The sequence below is a fragment of the Entelurus aequoreus genome, linkage group LG07, assembly GCF_033978785.1.
Source record: "Entelurus aequoreus isolate RoL-2023_Sb linkage group LG07, RoL_Eaeq_v1.1, whole genome shotgun sequence".
Taxonomy (NCBI): Eukaryota; Metazoa; Chordata; class Actinopteri; order Syngnathiformes; family Syngnathidae; genus Entelurus; species Entelurus aequoreus.
In genome coordinates, this window is record NC_084737.1 from 23,690,786 (window position 1) to 23,712,668 (window position 21,883).

At 38.2% G+C, this 21,883-nt stretch overlaps 1 protein-coding gene across 3 annotated transcripts in view; it reads left to right on the forward strand.

The window, feature by feature from the left end:
• Positions 1 to 21,883, forward strand: part of znf335 (zinc finger protein 335) — a 35,306-nt gene that overhangs the window by 259 nt on the left and 13,164 nt on the right. For 2 of the 3 annotated variants that reach the window (XM_062052935.1, XM_062052933.1), the window contains exons 2-21: positions 1,798 to 1,991; positions 2,078 to 2,354; positions 2,453 to 2,530; positions 4,684 to 5,811; positions 5,892 to 6,056; positions 7,614 to 7,778; positions 7,861 to 8,107; positions 8,223 to 8,400; positions 8,473 to 8,585; positions 8,679 to 8,697; positions 9,585 to 9,701; positions 9,872 to 9,948; positions 10,093 to 10,253; positions 10,323 to 10,546; positions 10,642 to 10,741; positions 10,850 to 10,938; positions 11,025 to 11,293; positions 11,402 to 11,516; positions 14,379 to 14,576; positions 14,674 to 14,816. In XM_062052935.1, the coding sequence (XP_061908919.1) occupies positions 1,800 to 1,991; positions 2,078 to 2,354; positions 2,453 to 2,530; positions 4,684 to 5,811; positions 5,892 to 6,056; positions 7,614 to 7,778; positions 7,861 to 8,107; positions 8,223 to 8,400; positions 8,473 to 8,585; positions 8,679 to 8,697; positions 9,585 to 9,701; positions 9,872 to 9,948; positions 10,093 to 10,253; positions 10,323 to 10,546; positions 10,642 to 10,741; positions 10,850 to 10,938; positions 11,025 to 11,293; positions 11,402 to 11,516; positions 14,379 to 14,576; positions 14,674 to 14,816 (4,055 nt within the window). In that variant the 5' untranslated portion in view covers positions 1,798 to 1,799. Of the gene's footprint in view, positions 1 to 768; positions 833 to 1,797; positions 1,992 to 2,077; positions 2,355 to 2,452; positions 2,531 to 4,683; positions 5,812 to 5,891; positions 6,057 to 7,613; positions 7,779 to 7,860; positions 8,108 to 8,222; positions 8,401 to 8,472; positions 8,586 to 8,678; positions 8,698 to 9,584; positions 9,702 to 9,871; positions 9,949 to 10,092; positions 10,254 to 10,322; positions 10,547 to 10,641; positions 10,742 to 10,849; positions 10,939 to 11,024; positions 11,294 to 11,401; positions 11,517 to 14,378; positions 14,577 to 14,673; positions 14,817 to 21,883 lie in introns of those variants that run through there. The other variant, XM_062052934.1, reaches the window with a different exon arrangement.

The window sequence follows — 21,883 nt, forward strand, 5'->3', positions numbered from 1 at the left end:
TGAGAATGCCTGATGTAAAAGAGGTCCGCCTGTTGAAAATGGCGACGCAGCGCAGGCAGGATCAAGGGCAGCTAGGCCCCAAGATGCTACATGCTAATGCTAAGATACGCGTTGTTTTGAAAGCTTGCTGCTACGTTTATGCTGAATTGGTTTAGTTCCGTCAACTATGTGAAACTTTCACGCATGATTGTGATTTAGAATCGGACGTAGCTCCTTTTATTTATTACAGTCGACAGCAATGGCTGTTAATGCTGTACACCGTTGTTGCTAAGTATAAACGGACAAGCAGTGTTTACAATGTTAATGAATGTGTCATTAAAGTCCTGTCACTGTTAGCGTTTTAGGTAACAATACACTGCCTATCTTATATAGATCAGCATAAAAGCTGCAAATTGTTGTCACATATTATTCCTATCCTGTATAAACATGAACATAAACGTTGCACAATGTTGTGTCCATATTGCCACTTATTTATGTAGGAGTCACAACATCACTGACAAGACAGCAATATTGCAGAAACAAATCCAGACCAGGGCTATCCAAACTTCTGCATACTTAAAATAATTGAAAGATGCAAGGGAACCTGTTTCAATATTGGTATACATTTTGTATTTTGTAAAAAAAAAAAAAAAAAAAAAAAAAGCAAAATATTTAAATACAACATTTGATTTATTATTAGTTTCAACATTTCAGAATTTTTTTTATTTACATTGTACGTTTTTGAGCTTATGTTGCTCTTTTTGCTTTTTTTTTTTTCCATTTTTTCAGGCTATCCTACATACAATAAAAAAGAGAAGCCACTCCTGATCAAGACTGACGTCCATATGATAGGGTAGGATAGACTTTAGGTATCCCACAATGTGGAAATTATGTTAAAACAAAAGGGAACATCAAAGAAAAAAAACAGACATAAAAGACATTAAAAGAACATAGAGCTGATGCAACCAGCGGCACTATTTCTAAATACATCTAAGTAAGTGAAACAACGACAAACCAAAAAAATAGTATTAAATAATACATTAACAATTTGTTTATTTGTATTATGCTGTAGTGTTGAACCTTGCTGCGTCATAATTAGGAGGTTTTTTTTATTAATAGTTTGTCTTGTATCATGTTAAATTATGCAGTTAAAATTGTACAGTGTCAATCAAAACAGCATATCTTTTGTAAAGGGCAGCACGGTGGTACAGGGGTTAGTACATTTGCCTCACAATGAGTAGCCCTGAGTTCAATCCCGGGCTCGGGATCTTTCTGTGTGGAGTTTGCTGTTCTCCCCGTGACTGTGTGGGTTCCCTCCGGATACTCCGGCTTCCTCCCACCTCCAAAGACATGCACCTGGGGATAGGTTGATTGGCAACACTAAATTGGCCCTAGTGTATGAATGTGAGTGTGAATGTTGTCTGTCTATCTGTGTTGGCCCTGTAATGAGGTGGCGACTTGTCCAGGGTGTACCCCGCCTACCGCCCATGTGCAGCTGAGATAGGCTCTTGCACCCCCCGTGACCCCTAAAGGGACAAGCGGTAGAACATGGATGGATGGATGGATCTTTTGTAAAGGCATACCTTTTGATACAACCCTTGCAGTGGATCATTGGATTGTGCAAGTGTGTTTGTTGTTTTGTATACATTGTTGAAATAAAGCATATGTATACATTAATTATTACTATAAGAACAACATAATTAACATAACATCTCCAAAAATAAAGAGTATATTCACAATTTGCCTTCTTTCCTTGTCCTTGTTGCTAGGAATTAATTTATCGTTAACTTTGTTTCTTGACTTTTTCTTTATGAGCAGTCATGGATTCAGAGGAGAATGAGGTGGAAAGCAGCAGTGATGCAGGACCCTCTGGGATGGAGGAGCCGTCTGAAAGCGGCATGGGCGTGGAATCATCCGAGGCCATGTCTGCAGACAGCAGTGATGCTGCCTCCTCTCATGCACAAGCACCAGAGTCCGACTGTCAAGTAGGACAGAGCTCAGAGGGACTTGTGGTAAGATTTGTCGAATGATATCAACAAATGCAAAAAGAAAACCGTTACGCCTCATTAACGGTTCATACTTTTCACTGCCTCTTTAGGTCTTCATCCCAGAGACCAGCTCGAGTACAGATGTCATAGTGTCATCAGTTCACCTTCCAGACTCGTCCTCGGTGGCCCAGTCCACCAGTGTGTCCAGCGTGTCCACAGTGACTCAGTCAGTGCTGGTATCGGAGTCAGCCCAAGTACTCGTCCACTCCAGTGCTGTGTCGGAGGGAGCTATGATGGTTTCGGACTCGACTGCTTCTACCTCATCAGACCTTGGCTCTGCCATAGACAAGATCATTGAGTCCACCATCGGTCCTGACATCATGAATGGTATCTATTTTGACATCCTATTGTTTCACCGATAGAGCAGGTTTATTTTGATTGCTTGTAAAAAAAAAAAGATCTTGTCTGCTCCTTTTTTGCAATAGGTTGCATCGCAGTGACTAGTGCAGAAGATAGGGATGCAGAACCGACCCAATATCTCATACTACAAGGTCCAGATGATGGTATGTGTTGTGAACTCTAATTCATCAAATGTATCCCATTATATGAAATGTATTTGCTGTTGCTTCACTATAAATATTTGTGTGAACATAACAAGGAATATTTATAAGAAACACTACATGTTGACATGGGCCAAACATGTTATGGTCTCACACTCAGTTCTGACTAATCTGTGACCATTTTTTTCAGTTACAGGATTGACATTTTAATGTGTTAGCATCCTCTGTATGTATTGCACATGAAAATCCAGTAGCTATCTAGAGCAGTGGTTCTCAAATGGGGGTACGCATACCCCTGGGGGTACTTGAAGGTATACCAAGGGGTATGTGAGATTTTTTTTAAATGTCTGTCCAAAAGAACTGTGAAAAAAAATGCAACAATGCAATATTCAGTGTTGACAGCTAGATTTTTTGTGGACATTTTTCATAAATATTGATGTTAAAGATTTCTTTTTTTGTGAAGAAATGTTTAGAATTAAGTTCATGAATTCAGATGGATTCCTATTACAATCCCCAAAGAGGGCACTTTTAGATGATTACTTATATGTGTATAAATCTTTATTTATAATTGACTCACTTGTTTATTTTTCAACAAGTTTTTAGTTATTTTTATATATTTTTTTCCAAATAGTTCAAGAAAAACCACAACAAATTAGCAATATTTTGCACTGTTATACAATTTAATAAATCAGAAACTGATGACATAGTGCTGTATTTTACTTCTTTATCTCTTTTTTTCAACCAAAAATGCTTTGCTCTGATTAGGGGGTACTTGAATTAAAAAAATGTTCACAGGGGGTACATCACTGAAAAAAGGTTGAGAACCACTGATCTAGAGGGTTACTTTTGTGTATCACTAGTTCTGATAGTTCTGTTTTCAGTGCATTATTACATATATGAACCAACAATGCTATTCCCAACAGCATTCATTTACTTAAATGGGGTTTGTGGTTATTATAATCTACATTCAAAACACTTCCTTGTGGTCTAGATCAGTTTCTTCTTAACTATTTTAACGTCGGACCACGAGCACTCCCTAGAAGGCCACCAAAAATATGTTTTTCAGCTGTGGTCCGTATGGGCCGCAGCAGCACTCAGTTGTAATACATTTTCCACCACTTGTGGCAGTAATTACAATATCAAACAAACAGAAGAAGTATGTAGCTAAAGTCATAGAGAAGTTTCTTCAATGCAAAAATTATGACTAAAGGGGTGAAGTTGTATTTTTATTTGCACTTTAATTTTATTGAGAGTTTACTTAAACATTTATTAATATTGTTATCATTTATTATTAATTTAGTTAAATGTATTTATGTTAGCAATGCGTAATTGTATGTAAATTAAAAGAATATATATAATGTAAAATATTTTTCACCAGTTTTAATGAGTCCTTTTTTGGTATATATATATTTGATTATAATTTATTTTTTGTAATAGGCCTGATCTAAGCCTTGATAATATTTGTTTTAATTAACGCATGCTTTCATATCATTTGACAAGGTTTTTCCTGTTAAACTATAAGTAAATTATATATAATTATTAAATACATTTTAATCGCAATATTACTAATTCAACATTAATATTTGAGTTAGTATTCTATAGTAGAAAAATTGGGCCCCGAGGTGAAAAACGGTAAGAACCCCTGATTTAGCTTGTGTATATTTTGTGTAAATTTTGCTCTACAGTCACATTTGCAACCCACTTTTTGATGTTCATTTGTGGAGGCGTTAATAGATTGTAAATGAAACCACGATGCACCCTGCTTTTGGCAGCATTTATGTCACCGCATTTTGCACATAGGTGTTATTATGCACATGCCTTGATCAGATGAATAAATAAATGAAAATAATTATTTGTTTTACTTTTTTGTGTGTTTCCACATCGCCTGGAGTTGAGGGGGAAGACTTCATCTTCCTCTGGCTGAGCTAAATGTCCGAATGTGACGTTATGATGTAGACTGTCTGCAAAACCCTGCGGACCGAGGCATCCAAAATGCATGAACTTAATGATTTTATGCTTTTGCATTGTGTAACACTAGTATCCAACATTTTAAAAACATTTATAAGTCAGAAAAGACAAAAAATAATAATCTGTGTGTCAACTCCTAAACACGCTTGAAAATGTGTACAATCTGTTAACGTGTGTGTCTGTTTTAGGTGCTCCCATGGTAGCCCACATGTCATCCTCAGCCTTGTCCAATCGCATAGCCATAGAAGCACTCTCTGAGGGTCCCACATCCACCTGCCGGGACCAGGGAGACCTACAGAGTAACCTGGAGCCCGACCAACCCGACGATCAGCCTGGACACTACGGTTACCCAGAAGACAGCGGCAATCAGCCTGATCAGCCCCAACACTCTCACCCCTCCCAGTATATGGACTGCAGTGCAGATGGCCCAGACCAAACAGGGGAGTCCTCATCATCCTATGTGGAGTGTTCAGGTGAAGAACCTGACCAGACGCGCTCACAGTCAGGCTTCCCGGACTACAGTGGAGAGAACAGTGACCAAGACCTGCCTGGATATGTAGAATGTAGCAGGGCGGATTCAAACCCCACCAGCCGGGGGCACTGTGTGGTGGAGTGCAGTGCTGGGTATCTGTGTGCTGTGGATGACGAAGAGCTGCCACATCATTCACGCGCCTACATCGACAGCAGTGCAGATCACGGGACCCAGTCAAGCCGGCAGTATGCGGTTGAATATAGCGGCGAGTGTGTTGCAGCTGCCGACTCCGAGCAACCTGGGTGTTCGCAGTATCAAGCAAGGAATGGTGGGGATGACGACGAAGATGATGATCGTAACCAAGTTCCCGATCAGCCGCAGCACTCCCAACAGCAGCCCCAGCATTCTTGTTACACCGAGAACAGCAATGGCCCTGATGCATCTCTCTATACCGACGACAGCTCCTCGTCAGACCACCCTGTGGTTGACACCGCGGATTCAGGGGGGGTCCCTGAGGCATTGGAGTGCAGCGAGAGCCAGCCAGGTCCATACATCAGCAGTAGTGGCACCTATATCGCCATCCCAGAACCCGGGGTGGCCCCACATTGCTCGGATGAGCCTCAGGGTTCCCGGCAGCCTCAGGGGGAAGCTGCAGCAGGCCGGGAAATGGAGGCATCTGCAGTGGCAGAAGGCCCTGGAAACCGTCCGCCCAACCTGGCTGAGTTGGAGGAGTTGATGGAAGTGGTGATTGTGCAACAGTTCAAGTGCAAGATGTGTCCATATAAGAGTGTCTCTAAAGACACGCTCATTAACCACATGAGGGACAAGCACTTTAAACCTACAAGTATGTTTGTATGGTCAACTGGGATTAATGATTGCATCAATTTATTATTTGTATTAATCTTGTATAATTTTAACTTTAAGGGGATTTGCAAGCAAAGCGTAAACGCGGACGACCTCCCAAAAGTGCTGCACTGGCCCATCAAGCTGCGGAGAAGAAGGCAACACCGGCAAAGGCATCCGGGCCTGTTAAAGCAGAGGAGGAGGAAGATGACGTACCTGATGCTGGTGCTCTTGATGATTCTGAAGGTCTGTGTGGAACTCTTACTTGCTCTTTTGTGATTACTTACAAGTAGATCAATTATGTTCATCATGTCTTCCTAAAATCGACTGTAAGTACAAGATTCTTATGTGTAGACAAAACAGTTTTATAAGTAAGAGATGCCTTTTATCTGTTGACAGTTTCAGCCTTTGTCAGGGTTGCCGTAGCTTCTCGGTGTGACTTGTCTAAAACAAACAAAAAAAATCATAATGAAGTTCCCCGGAGCAGCCATATACCTGTATGTGTGCGTGATTTCCATAGCACCTTTTTTCAATCTCTTGTATTTGTTGGTTTCTGATAAAAAAAATATTTTTCCTGGATGTTGGAGGAAGCACAGACATATCATGCAAGTTCTTCATAAAGATATAGAGCAGGAGTCTCCAACGCGGTGCCCGCGGGCACCAGGTAGCCCGTAAGGACCACATGAGTAGCCCGCTGGCCTGTTCAAAAATAGCTCAAATAGCAGCACTTACCAGTGAGCTGCCTCTATTTTTTAAATTGTATTTATTTACTAGCAAGCTGGTCTCGCTTTGCCCGACATTTTTAATTCTAAGAGAGACAAAACTCAAATAGAATTTGGAAATCCAATAAAATATTTTAAAGACTTGGTCTTCACTTGTTTAAATAAATTCATTATTTTTTTTACTTTGCTTCTTATAACTTTCAGAAAGACAATTTTAGAGAAAAAAATACAACCTTAAAAATGATTTTAGGATTTTTAAACACATATACCTTTTTACCTTTTAAATTCCTTCCTCTTCTTTCCTGACAATTTAAATCAATGTTCAAGTAAATTTATTTTTTTATTGTAAAGAATAATAAATACATTTTAATTTAATTCTACATTTTAGCTTCTGTTTTTTCTACGAAGAATATTTGTGAAATATTTCTTCAAACTTATTATAATTAAAATTCAAAAAAATTATTCTGGCAAATCTAGAAAATCTGTAGAATCAAATTTTAATCTTATTTCAAAGTCTTTTGATTTTTTTTAAAAAATGTTGTTCTGGAAAATCTAGAATAAATAATGATTTGGCTTTGTTAGAAATATAGCTTGGTCCAGTTTGTTATATATTCCAACAAAGTGCAGATTGGATGTTAACCTATTTAAAACATGTCATCAAAATTCTAAAATTAATCTTAATCAGGAAAAATTACTAATGATGTTCCATAAAACATTTTTTTTTAATATTTTCAAAAAGATTCGAATTAGCTAGTTTTTGTCTTCTTTTTTTTCGGTTGAATTTTGAATTTTAAAGAGTCGAAATTGAAGATAACCTATGTTTCAAAATTTAATTGTCATTTTTTTCGTGTTTTCTCCTCTTTTAAACCGTTCAATTAAGTGTAAATATCATTAATTATTAATAATAACATAGAGTTAAAGGTAAATTGAGCAAATTGGCTATTTCTGGCAATTTATTTAAGTGTGTATCAAACTGGTAGCCCTTCGCATTAATCAGTACCCAAGAAGTAGCTCTTGGTTTCAAAAAGGTTGGTGACCCCTGATACAGAGCCATACTTAACAATGCTCATGTGTTCCTCAGTGGATAGTGACTACAAACCGACGGAAGAGGACTGCGAAGTTAAACTCTCCTCCAGTTTGAAACAAACAACTCCTCCTATCTCGTCCTCCTCGCAATCTCGTCCAAGGCGTAAAATTGGCCGCCCGAGGAAATACATCCTTCTGGAAGAAGAGGACAGCAGCAAAGGTGGGTCGTCAATTTTTAAAAGATCAGCAGAGCAGCCACCAGCCTGCTTAAGAAAGCTTTGACTGTGTATTGTTTGTCATAGAGGCAGAGAGTTTAATAAAGAATGCAGATCCAAGTGCTGCTGATGAGGCGAGCTCCTCTGGCTTAGACAATGACAGCCCTGCTCTGGCGACTGATGGGGACACAGCGGAGGCAGCAGTAAGCCAATCGGACTCTGAGAACAAAGACCCATCGTCCAACCCGCAGTCAGAAGAGTTCTTTGAGAGAAAACGGGGTCGCCCCTCCAAGTGCTTTCTTCGCAAGAAGTACAGGAAGCATTTGAATCGAAAGTAAATATCAACTGACTTGTTCTGTTCTAGAATCTTTTTAACATACAAAAGTATCATCTTTGTGTGACAAGTACTGTCTTAAACTATTCAAATAAGCATTTTTTTCTTCTTTTAGTCAGTACTACAAATCTCTCAAACCGCTCCTGAGACCTCACAGTTGCTGTATCTGCGGCTCTCGCTTCCTCACGCAAGATGATCTGCGCTTCCACGTGGACTCCCACGAGGGCAACGACCCCGAACTTTTCAAATGCCTCCAGTGCAATTATCGCTGCAAGCGCTGGTCCTCTCTCAAGGTTTTTTTTTTTTTTTTTAACTCATTGCACGCTCACCTGAGCTGTATGTAAATACCGCATGTGTCTTTGCAGGAGCACATGTTCAATCATGAAGGTACGAAGCCTTTCAAGTGTGAGACGTGCGATTATTCAAGTGTCTACAGAAAAGATGTTGTTCGTCACTCAGCAGTTCATAGCAAAGACAAGTAGGTCCTGTTGTAACTACACATGAAAACCTTAAAACACTCCGAGAGGTCCTAAAGGTTTTACAAACTGTAACATTTATTGTCATCCATTAGGAAAAAGAAGAAAATAATGGTAAGTTTTGTTTTGTTATTTCATTGTCCGATTACATTTATGTTAAAGTAACTATTCCAATATGTACCTTCATGCTTAAGTACAATGGTCGCAGTGTGTTCAGTTATTTTTTAATGTACACTACCGTTCAAAAGTTTGGGGTCACCCAAACAATTTTGTGGAATAGCCTTCATTTCTAAGAACAAGAATAGACTGTCGAGTTTCAGATAAAAGTTCTCTTTTTCTGGCCATTTTGAGCGTTTAATTGACCCCACAAATGTGATGCTCCAGAAACTCAATCTGCTCAAAGGAAGGTCAGTTTTGTAGCTTCTGCAAAGAGCTAAACTGTTTTCAGATGTGTGAACATGATTGCACAAGGGTTTTCTAATCATCAATTAGCCTTCTGAGCCAATGAGCAAACACATTGTACCATTAGAACACTGGAGTGATAGTTGCTGGAAATGGGCCTCTATACACCTATGTAGATATTGCACCAAAAACCAGACATTTGCAGCTAGAATAGTCATTTACCACATTAGCAATGTATAGAGTGTATTTCTTTAAAGTTAAGACTAGTTTAAAGTTATCTTCATTGAAAAGTACAGTGCTTTTCCTTCAAAAATAAGGACATTTCAATGTGACCCTAACTTTTGAACGGTAGTGTATTTATATTTTATTGTTTCTTATATTTTATATTATTTTTTTAGGTTGCGTTAATTTTGATGTTAATATTAATATAATCATATTAATTTTAATGAATTTAGTTTTTCCCCAAAGTGGACTTGTCCATAGGTGGCGTATTTTTCTCAGTTCTCACTGCCATGCTGTCTTTTTATTGTCAGTACATTTGTGTGCGTGTGCCGAGCGCAATTTTTTTGTGTGTGTGACTTTCTGTCAAAATGTTGCAGGTGATGACAATGTCCGAGTTTCCATGTCCTGTTTGTCACAAGGTTTACCCCATGCAGAAGAGGCTCACCCAGCATTTGAAGACCCATAGTGCAGAGAAACCACACATGTGTGACAAGGTCTGACAACTATGAACCACATCATTTCATTTTATGATGGTTCTAAGCTTTTTTTTCTTGTTTACTGTCTAGTTGTTTGCGCCTCCTTTTTTGCCTCAAAATAGATTAAACTGTAAATGCAAGAAGGTAGTCTACTCTGAATTTATCCTAATCTTTTTCTGCTATTTCAGTGTGGTAAATCCTTTAAGAAGCGGTACACGTTCAAAATGCACCTCCTTACCCACATTCAGACTCTGGGAGACAGCAAGTTAGTAATGCATCCTCTTTGTTTTTTCTGATGTAAATACATCTTCACTGCATTATGTTGTCACAGTCATCTCTAAAAAGTTGCTATCAAGCAATGTAGCCAAAATCTGCATTGAATGTGTAACCCAGTTTGTGCATTTGTCAGGTTCAAGTGTGAGTTTTGTGATTACACTTGTGACAACAAGAAGCTGCTGCTGAATCATCAACTATCCCACACTATCGACAGACCCTTCAAGTGTGATTACTGTAAATACTCCACTTCTAAAGAAGAGTTCCTAGTGTCCCACCTGGCCATTAAACACACAGGTTTGTTGTTGCTTTTAAAACTGTTATGAGTAAGGTTCGGCTGGAGCTCTCAACGTGACTTCTTTGTAGGAGAGAAGCCTTTCTGCTGCAATATGTGTCACTTCGTCACAAAGCACAGGAAGAACCTACGATTGCACGTGCAGTGTCGCCATCCGGAAGCTTTTGATGAGTGGTCCATCTCTCACCCCACGGAACCCACAAAGAGACGACGCAAGCCTTTTTTCACCCTGCAGCAAATGGAGGAGCTTAAAGAGCAACATGAAGAAGGAACGCAAGTCTTGCCCAACACCATTGTGAGTCTACATGGTCATTTACAATAGATAAACTTTAGCAACCTGATTATGATGATAACATGTATGAATGATTTCCTTGTTTTCTCACATGTCAGGTTTCAGTGGATCCTGTAGCTCTTCAGGCCATTCAGAGGATGGGTAATGCCTCAGTGTCTCAGGATGCGCATGGAAACACCACCATCATCTATGAACAAGGTATTTTTGAAACATGTTTTTGTTTTATTAGTTATACGTGTAACTATAAAGTAACTTGGAAGGTTCTAAGACAAACACTGAACATTATAGTCTTGGTCTGCCTACCAGGTGAATCCGGTAATCTCTCCTCCCAGAATGCCCTGAGCCTGCTGCTGAATATGAGCAATGCTCGGGAATTGGTTGGAAACTCCCTACAAGTTTGTGCAACTGCTTGTATACTTATTTAGTTTTTTGTAAAGTGTTACAAGGCTCTAAAACCACCATCAATGATTGTGCTCCTCAGGTGGCGGTGCTGAAGTCAGATGGCAGTGCTGAAGTCGAAGCTTTGGAGAAGGGAAAGTGGAGTGCAGTCTCCGCAGCCCCGGGCCAGGCCCAGAAGGTCGTGACCGTCCACGTGTCCGAGAACGGAGAGACCGTTCTGCAAGAGGACTATGAGGAAACCACCTCTGGGACAGGAGATCTGGCTCAGATCGCTATAGAAACCTACGAGGACGAAGGGGTGTTCAATGTGGTGGAGCAGGTGACAGAAGAAGTCCAAAGCTCTGAATGCAGGTGAGGTAGTGCTAACTGTGCATACAATATTTTAATTATTCAAATCATTCAGGCAAGCATACTTTCTCACGTGACCCTTACTAGCCTCAACTCTCAAACTTCTTGCAGTAAAGAGACAAACGAGTCTTCTCATGCTGCAGAAGAGCCCGAAGCACAGAACCTGAAAAGTGACAAGTTCTACCTTGCTACCGGATTGCCTGACGGAGTTCTGCAACAGGTGGAGGTAATGACATGAAATACTTATTTTTCTTTTCAAGAATGGAGATTCAAAAACACAAAAGGACTAGTTTATTTGAATTAAATTTTAAAATGCAAAAAACAGCAATAGCAACATCCAAAAAATAGTTTGATTTTCATATAATGTTTTGTATAAAAAAAATGTGACTCCTACTTGACAAAAATGGAAAAACAGACCAAAACAGATGTTTTTTTTTCTTTTCTAACACCGGAGCTGAAATTAAAGGACATGACCACGGACTGGCCTGTACCGAGGATGTCGTTGTGGCTTGTGCAGCCCTTTGAGACACTTGTGATTTAGGGCTATATAAATAAACATTGATTGATTAATGACCACGGACTGGCATGTAAAAAAAAATACTCTACAATAGTGTTTTATTGTGCGTGATCAAATGCCTTTTCTCCTCCACTTTTGTGTTATATGTGCCTACAGATTTCTGTAGCTGTTAGTCGTCGTCGTTTAAAAAAAATAATTTCTTTGTAGGGCTCCAAATACATTTTATCCAGAGTCACAGGCACACGGCTACCGTACTACGGTAATTATCCTTGCTTTTACTTTGAAAATTAAAACAATCCTATGTTAGAATATCAAGAATCATCCGTTTTAGTCTGTTTTTTTTCCATTTCTGCTTACTAGGGATTACATTTTTTGCTAAATGAAATATAAAATGAAAATGAAACCGTTTTTGGACGTAGTTATTGCTCTTCGACACCAAAAAAGAATAACACTTTATTTTTCAATTGTATTTTTTGTAATTTAAAATGAAATAAAAATGTAAAAAACAGTAACATTTAATTTTTAAGAAACAAAACAGAAAACTAAAAAACAAAGTGTTTTTGTTTTTTTTTGGTGTTGAACAGCAATAACAACATCTAACAATCAGTTTGATTCTCATTTTTCATTTCGTATTACCCAAATTCAAATTTCTATTAAACACAAACGGAAAAACAGACTGAAACGGATGTTTTTTCATATTCTCACACTGGAAGTTTTCATTCTCATAGTAAAAGCGGAGTTACTACGGAACCCGTGTGCCTTGCTAAAACATTATTGGAGAAATTACTTTAGACATGGTGTGAGGACAGGCATCTACAGAAATGTCTGCGCACATATCACACGAAAGTCGAGGCAAAAAAAGGATTTGATCACACAGGCTTGTCCGCAACATGTCTTTAAAATCGCTACTTTCGCTTTGGTCCTCTTTAAAATCACTACTTCCATTTTTTATTTTTTTGTAGTTTTTGTTATGTGCGTAGATATATCTGTAGATGGTAGTCTTTGTTTGCCATGTTTAAAGTCATTCCTGTGTAGGGCTCCAAAGACATTTTTAGCCCGATTCACAGGCACACGGGTACTGTATAGTAATTATCCTCGCTTTTATTTTGAAAATAAAAACTTTCCATGTCTGCAGATAGGAAAAAAAGACCCTTTTTGGTCTGTTTTTCCATTTCTGTTTACAAGGGATTTAAAGGCCTACTGAAACCCACTACTACCGACCACGCAGTCTGATAGTTTATATATCAATGATTAAATTTTAACATTGCAACACATGCCAATACGGCCGGGTTAGATTAGTAAAGTGCAATTTTAAATTTCCCGCGAAATATTCTGCTGAAAACGTCTCGGTATGATGACGTTTGCACGTGACGTCACGGATTGTGCGGACATATTGGGACACCATTGTGGCCAGCTATTAAGTCGTCTGTTTTCATCGCAAAATTCCACAGTATTCTGGACATCTGTGTTGGTGAATCTTTTGCAATTTGTTTAATGAACAATGAAGACAGCAAAGAAGAAAGCTTTAGGTGGGATCGGTGTATTAGCGGCTGGCTGCAGCAACACAACCAGGAGGACTTTGAGTTGGATAGCAGACGCACTACTGTGAGTACGCAGCTTTGGCTTCCAAACATTTGATCGCTTGCCCGTACGTGCGTGCCGCTATGTGCATGTCACGTACGTAACTTTGGGGAAATATATGTGCTGTATGAACTTTACGGAGGTGAACGGTACTTTGGGCTGTGGGATTGAGTGTGTTGTGCGGGTGTTTGAGTTGTATTGGTGGGTTATATGGACGGGAGGGGGGAGGTGTTTGTTATGCGGATTAATTTGTGGCATATTAAATATAAGCCTTGTTGTGTTGTGGCTAATAGAGTATATACTGTATATGTCTTGTGTTTATTTACTGTTTTAGTCATTCCCAGCTGAATATCAGGTCCTACCCGCCTCTCACAGCATCTTCCCTATCTGAATCGCTTCCACTGCCCTCTAATCCTTCACTCTCACTTTCCTCATCCACGAATCTTTCATCCCCGCTCAAATTAATGGGGTGATCATCGCTTTCTCGGTCCGAATGGCTCTCGCTGCTGGTGGCCATATTTGTAAACAATGTGCAGATGTGAGGCGCTCCACAACCTGTGACGTCACGCTACTTCCGGTACAGGCAAGGCTTTTTTATCAGCGACCAAAAGTTGCGAACTTTATCATCGATGTTCTCCACTAAATCCTTTCAGCAAAAATATGGCAATATCGCAAAAAGATCAAGTATGACACATAGAATGGACCTGCTATCCCCGTTTAAATAAGAAAATTTCATTTCAGTAGGCCTTTAAGTTTTGTATTATGTAAAATATAAAATAAAAATCTAACTTTTTTTTTTTAGAAGGTTTTTGCTTTTCGACACCAAAATAAAAGAAGGCTTTGTTTTCTAATTTTATTTTTTGCATTTTAAAGTGAAATTCAAATGAACCAATGTTTTTTTCATTTTCAATTTCCATTGATGAAAATAAAATTCCAATGACCAAAACATACTCACATATCCTCTTTAATGTTGTTTTTATCTACTTTTAGCTGAGTAGTGAAGCTCCCCCCTCTCCCCCTGCCATGAGCTCCCCTAGTGTCAGCACCAAGCGGTTCTCCTGCCGCATATGCTTGGAATCTTTCCACGGCCGTTCTGACATGGAGAACCACAAGAGGGCGCACCTGGATTCCAATACCTTCAAGTGCCCTGACTGTGATTTCATCTCAAACTCTTGGCCTGAGGTTAAGGTCTGTTGAACAAATGATTTTTGTAACACAAAGCTTTAAGGAATAAAACACACATCAAACATTATGTCTTCTGTAATCTCTGTTTTTTTTACTTTAGGTTCATATGGAGCTGCATTCCTACTTGCGACCTCACAAGTGTTCCTTCTGCAGCTTTGCCTCCAAGAACAAGAAAGACCTGCGCAGACACTTGCTGACCCACACCAAGGAAAAGCCATTTTCTTGCAAACTTTGTGGGCAAAGGTAGGAACAAGGATTTTCAATGTCAAAGATTGGATAGCCTTTCAAAACCTAATGCGGTGCCCATTACCCCTTTTAACAAAATCAATGAAAGCTATGGATCCCCTTTTCCCAGAAAATGTTCACATAAACACACATTTATACTCAATTTGCATTACGTATTTTATCAACATTTTATTTTGGGGTTACATTTATCGATTACTTTAGTACAGAGGTGTCAAACGTACAGGTTTTATCCGGCCCGCGGGATGAGTTTGCTGAGTATGGCGAGAGGGACCGCCCTGAGATCGGTAGGTCGTGAGTTCAAACCCCGGCAGAGTCATACCAAAGACTATAAAAATGGGACTGATTACCTCCCTGCTTGGCACTCAGCATCAAGGGTTGGAATTGGGGGTTCAATCACCAAAAATGACTCCCGAGCATGGCCACCGCTGCTGCTCACTGCTCCCCTTACCTCCCAGGGGTTGAGGGTGATGGGTCAAATGCAGAGGATAATCTCACCACACCTAGTGTGTGTGTGAGACAATCAATGGTACTCCCTGCTTGGCACTCAGCATCAAGGGTTGGAATTGGGGGTTAAATCCCCAAAAATGATTCCCGGGCGCGGCCTCCGCTGCTGCCCACTGCTCCCCTCACCTCCCAGGGGGTGATCAAGGGTGATGGATCAAATGCAGAGAATAATTTCGCCACACCTAGTGTGTGTGTGACATTCATCGGTACCTTAACTTAACTTAACTTCAAAAAAATGAGCCGAAATTTTTGAATGAAAGAAACGGCTGTTCTAAATGTGTCCACTAGATGTCGCAACAGCAATAATTTTTATCTTTGTAGATTATGCTACCGAGGAAAATGAGCAAACTACATCAATAACATCCTGTAATTTGATTTTGATATAATTGTTTTATCTTGATAGATTGAAAATTAACACCAATGAGTTGACTGATGAACATTATCACATCATTTATTCAGAAAGTATAAATAACGACAAATAAAAATAGAATACTATTAACCGCAACATGTAAGTGTAAAAAAAACAACAACATTATGATTTGTACATTTTCAGAATGTGCTTGTTCCATTTTTAAACAAAGAAAACAATCTGAAGTTGTTGAAAATTGTTTGAATAAACAATGATTTTTCTGATAAACCTTATTCTTTCTTCTTATAAATGTAGATAACAATGAAATTGCACTTTTACCGTGTGATCATAGCTATAGATTACTTATATATATATTGTTTTAAGTACAAAAATACTTCCTGATAAAATCTAATACAGTAGCTGGGTCTCAATTAGGGGGCTGCATCAATCCAAGGACCCAGCCCATGCGGTGGACAAAGTGTGGGTCCTGGCGAGAGTCCTCCCAGTGGTGGCTGGAGCAATACGAATTGGGACGGTCTAGCCTACGGGACACTTCCTGGTTACGTCTTTTGTGCTTGTATCTGCTGCTCCGTCGCGCGAATTTGAATAATGACAAACTTAAGAGAAGAATGTTGAATCGTTTTTTGTGTTCTCTTGGTCCTTTACCTTATTTTAGAGGAAGCCGTTCAGAGCCATCTGTTTCTTGCAGTTAGAGCCGATCGATCATGGCAGATGGTTGTCATGAAGATGTGTCACGTGTTGACAAGCGTTCTAAATCTGTTATTCCTAATTATTAGATAATGATAGATGTAATTGTATGCTTGTGAATGCTTGATGTAGTGGGACATGTACCTTTAAAAACACATAGACAATCCAGAAGAGGTCCCAGAAAGAGTCCTCACAGTCTATCCATACAGCAACAACACACAATCTTATTTAGCAGTTATTTTATTAATATATAATTCCCAATTGATGTACTTTTCTAATCTTGTCAATTTGGTTACATTATAGCCAGTAATAGTAAATATTTGGGTAGCATATTGCAGCTGAGGTAGGCTCCAGCACCCCCCGCGACCCCAAAAGGGAGAAGCGGTAGAAAATGGATAGATGGATTATTATTATTATTATTATTATTATTATTATTATTATTATTATTATTATTTGCAAGGAAGGCAGAGAAAATTAATCACAACAACTACAGGTTCAGCAAATGAGTTTATTAGTTGTACACTGCAAAAAGTCAGTGTTCAAAAACAAGAAAAAAAAATAAAAAAAAATTAGGGTTATTTTACTTGAACTAAGCAAAATTATCTGCCAATAGAACAAGAAAATTTGGCTTGTCAAGACTTTCCAAAACAAGTAAAATTAGCTAACCTCAATGAACCCAAAAATACCTTAAAATAAGTATATTCTCACTAATAACAACTGTACTACTTTATGAGTACGTGTTTTCTATTGTTTCATTGAACATAAAATAGCAAAGTCCATTTAATTTCTTATTTCAAGCATGAAAAAAAATCATGACTTTGACACTATTGTGTCTCATATGAAAACAGATAGACTTAGACTTAGACTTCCTTTTTATTGTCATTCAAATGTGAACTTTACAGTACAGATAAAAACGAAAAACAAAATTTTGTTCTTATCTGTACTGTAAAGTTGTATACTTGTGAGTGTTGATGGCACAGCTTTGCAACAGTTGATATTCTAGTTTCAAGCATGTTTTACTCAATATAGGTCATAAAATCTCAGCAACAAGCTGTAATATCGTACTGAGATCATTTAGGACAAAAACACTTAAAACAAGTAAAACACTAACATAAAATCTGCTTAGTGAGAAGAATGATCTTATCAGACAGAAAATAAGCAAATATCACCCTTATTTGAGATATTTAATTTTACTTAGATTTCAGTTTTTGCAGTGTTATGAAAATACTTTGTTTTTAAATGATCATCCAAACTGGTATATACACTGCAAAAAGTCAGTGTTCAAAAACAAGAAAAAAAATACAAAAATTGGGGGTATTTTACTTGAACTAAGCAAAATTATCTGCCAATAGAACAAGAAAATTTGGCTTGTCAAGACTTTCCAAAACAAGTAAAATTAGCTAACCTCAATGAACCCAAAAATACCTTAAAATAATCACTAATAACAAGTGCACTTTTCTTGGTAGAAAAAAAAAATTATGCCATTATCTTGACATAATGATATGCGCTCGGCATCATGATTTTTTTTTTCATGCTTGAAGTAAGAAATTATTACTTTAAAAAAGTAGTTTTATACTTTGCATCAGTTGATATTCTAGTTTCAAGCATGTTTGACTCAATATGGGTCATAAAATCTCAGCAACAAGCTGTAATATCTTACTGAGATCATTTAGGACCAAACCCCTTAAAACAAGTAAAAAACACCCAAACATAAAATCTGCTTAGTGAGAAGAATTATCTTATTAGACAGAAAATAAGCAAATATCAGCCTTATTTGAGATATTTGATCTTACTTAGATTTCAGTTTTTGCAGTGTAGGTGTTTTGTGTCATTTCTCTTTGCTCTGTTGTTGTTGTCCAACTCCTCCTCCTTGATTATTCTGCACAGCAACAAACAACGGAAAAGTTAAACACAAGATCGCAATAATAATAGAAGTAAACATGTTCAAATAACACGTCACTTCCTGTCAATGAGAAAGGACGCAAAAGAGAAAGGCTCTGCTCTTGCTACCGGAGTTTTTTGTTAAATCTGAAGATTTTGACCACTGATTTGCGATCACAGCCACAGGAGAGTACCCTGGCATCTTCAATCTGATTTTGGTCAGTTGAGAGGCACTGATACGCTGAAAGAAGGCGAGTTGGGAGAGCCGTTAGCCTCAAGCCAAAGGCGCCTTTCCGCAGTTCAAAGCGGTTGCCAGGCAACCAAAAGCTACGGCGAGTTTACAGCTGTTTAAAAGTGATCCCAACGTCGCAGAGTGATATAAGTTGACAGGCTGACACCTCAAATTGATCTCTGAACGGCGCAAGATACGAAATTGTTGGAAAAAACAAGTTAAAGTGCCGCAAGTCGCTAAAGAAGCAACTGCCATTAAGACACAAGCAAGAGGCAGTGACGTCAGTGACTGCCGCGATGCGAAAAGGTAAAGGAAAGATTGAAATCCCGAAACCTTCGGGGTCAGCTGATACAGAACACAACTGGGAACAAGATTTGAGGTTGGACACAGGACATGATGGGAATCAAGAAGTGATCCTACAAAAACTTGAAGAAATGAAAGAAGAAATGAAAAAAGAAATGAAAGAAATGAAAGAAGAAATGAAAGAATTGAAAGAATATCTGAGAAAAGTAACAACAGAACACAAACAAGATGTGAAAAGTCTGCAGGAAAATATAGAAAATCTGCAATCTCAGAACAACAGAAGAAATAATGAAGCCACTGAAATGGGCAAACGAATGAAGACCCTTCAAGAAGACAACAACATGTTGAGGAATATCATAGACGAAATGGATCAGGACAAACGAATGAATGATATCATCGTGACAGGGCACCGAATTAAACCATGATCCTATGCGAAAGCTGTGAATAATGAAGGTGAACCTGATGAAATGGATATGATCTCAGCAGAACAGCAAGTGGTCAACTTTCTGCAATCAAAGGAAATTGACATTAATACCATCGAAACATGCATCCCACTGAACAGAAGAAACAACAACGCCACTCCAGTCGTGCTCGTGAAACTCGTAAACAGAACATCTAAAATGGCATTGCTGAGACAGGGAAAGAAGCTGAAGGGAACAAATGTGTACATGAATGAGCATCTCACAAAACGCAATGCTGGAATCGCCAAGAAAGCACGCGACTTGAGAAAGCAGGGACAAATCCAGGGAACTTGGAGCACCAACTGTAAAATCTACATCAAGCTGAATGGAGGTCCAGAAGCAAGAGTAATTGTTGTCCATGACATCAAGGACCTGGACAATTTTTAAAGTTTACGCAGCTACCACAACAACGATGATAATGGACTCTGACAGAAAACAAACACCCACATTCAGCATCGATACTACTATGTTCCAAGGGACGACTAAACAAGAGGACCTACATTCAGGATTACATCCACCTACACTTATTGAGATTATTGAAACAACATCAAAGATTGTTGAACAAGAAAATATGGAACTAAAAAATTTCTGCAACAAAGATTACAAACACCAGGATTTGGAAAATGATATAGATCCAGATACACATTTTTTCTCCCACATCAGTAATAATTGTTTTTATTATACAGATGATCAATATAATAGCAACATTACATGCGATAACAAATTGTCAATTATTCATTTTAATAGCAGAAGCTTGTATGCAAACTACAACAACATTAAGAACTTTTTGGAACACATCAAAGAACCATTCAAAGTGATTGCTGTCACAGAAACATGGATTGATGATAAAAAAAGGAATAGATTTTGATCTGGAAGGATATGAACTAAACTACATCAACAGAACCAACAAAAATGGAGGAGGAGTAGCTGTGTACGTGATGAAGAACCTGAACTACAAAGTGGTAAAAAATATGTCATTTGCTATAGATAATATCTTAGAATGTATAACCATTGAAATATGTCAGGAAAAAAGCAAAAACATTTTCATCAGTTGTATATATAGATCACCTAAATCAAGTATAGAAACATTTGAAGAATGGATCAAGGCTACTTACATGGATAATGGTCAAAGAATAATGTTCTTATGTGGTGACTTTAATATTGACTTATTGAACCCTAACAAGCAAAAGTCTATTGTTGACTTCATTGATACAATGTACAGCATCAGTTTATATCCAAAAATCACAAAGCCAAGCAGAATCACAGCACACTGTGCCACGCTTATTGATAATATTTTTACCAATGAGTTTGACAATAACACTACAAGTGGTCTACTTATAACCGACGTTAGTGATCATCTGCCAGTTTTTACAATATATGATGGACACTACAAGAAGAACATGGAAGACAAAAGGACATTTCGAAGAATGTGCACAGAGAAGAGGATGACTGCTTTCAAAAGTGAGCTACAAAAGCAAGATTGGGACAATGTGTACAATGAAAAAGAGGTTGATGAAGCATATGAACATTTCTTAAACAAGTTCATAATACTTTATGACAAACATTGTCCAAGGATACAACTCAGTAACAAGCAGAGAAAGAATAATCAACCATGGATGACAAAAGGATTAAAAAATGCTTGTAAGAAGAAGAATACACTATATAGAGAATTTATAGCACAAAGAACTATAGAGGCAGAAATTAAGTACAAAAAGTATAAAAACAAGTTAATAGATATACTACGATCATGTAGAAAAGAATATTACAGTGAATTATTGGACAGGAACAAAAATAATATGAGAGCAACATGGGGCATCCTCAATAGCATTATTAAAAATGGCACAAAGAGGGACTACCCTCAATACTTTTTAGACGGAAATAAAAAAAATGACAACACAAAGGAAGTAGTTGAAAGCTTCAATAATTATTTTGTAAATATTGGACCAAAATTGGAAGAAAGGATTCCAGACCCAGTTCCAATTGAGGAATATAATGATACCATAGAGCGAAATCCCAACTCCATGTTCCTCAGTAATGTGACACAGGAGGAAATAGTTACAATCGTGAAAAAATGTAAATCTAAGACTTCAACTGATTGTAATGGAATTGATATGGAAACGATAAAAAAGGTTATAGAGGGGCGGCATGGCGTAGTGGGTAGAGCGGCCTTGCCAGAAACCTGAGGGTTGCAGGTTCGCTCCCCGCCTCTTACCATCCAAAAAAAAAAAAATCGCTGCCGTTGTGTCCTTGGGCAGGACACTTCACCCTTGCCCCCGGTGCCGCTCACACCGGAGAATGAATGTTGAATGAATGAGTTGTAAAAATGAATGATGGGTTCTCACTTCTCTGTGAAGCGCTTTGAGTGTCTAGAAAAGCGCTATATAAATCTAATCCATTATTATTATTATTATTATTATTATAGAAGAGATCTCAGGACCATTAATGTATATTAGTAATCTATCATTTCAAACAGGTACATTCCCAAACAAAATGAAAATAGCTAAAGTTGCACCAATTTATAAGACTGGAGATAAACATCAATTTACAAATTATAGACCTGTTTCTTTACTTCCACAATTTTCTAAAATCATTGAAAAACTGTTTAATAACAGATTAGAGAGTTTCA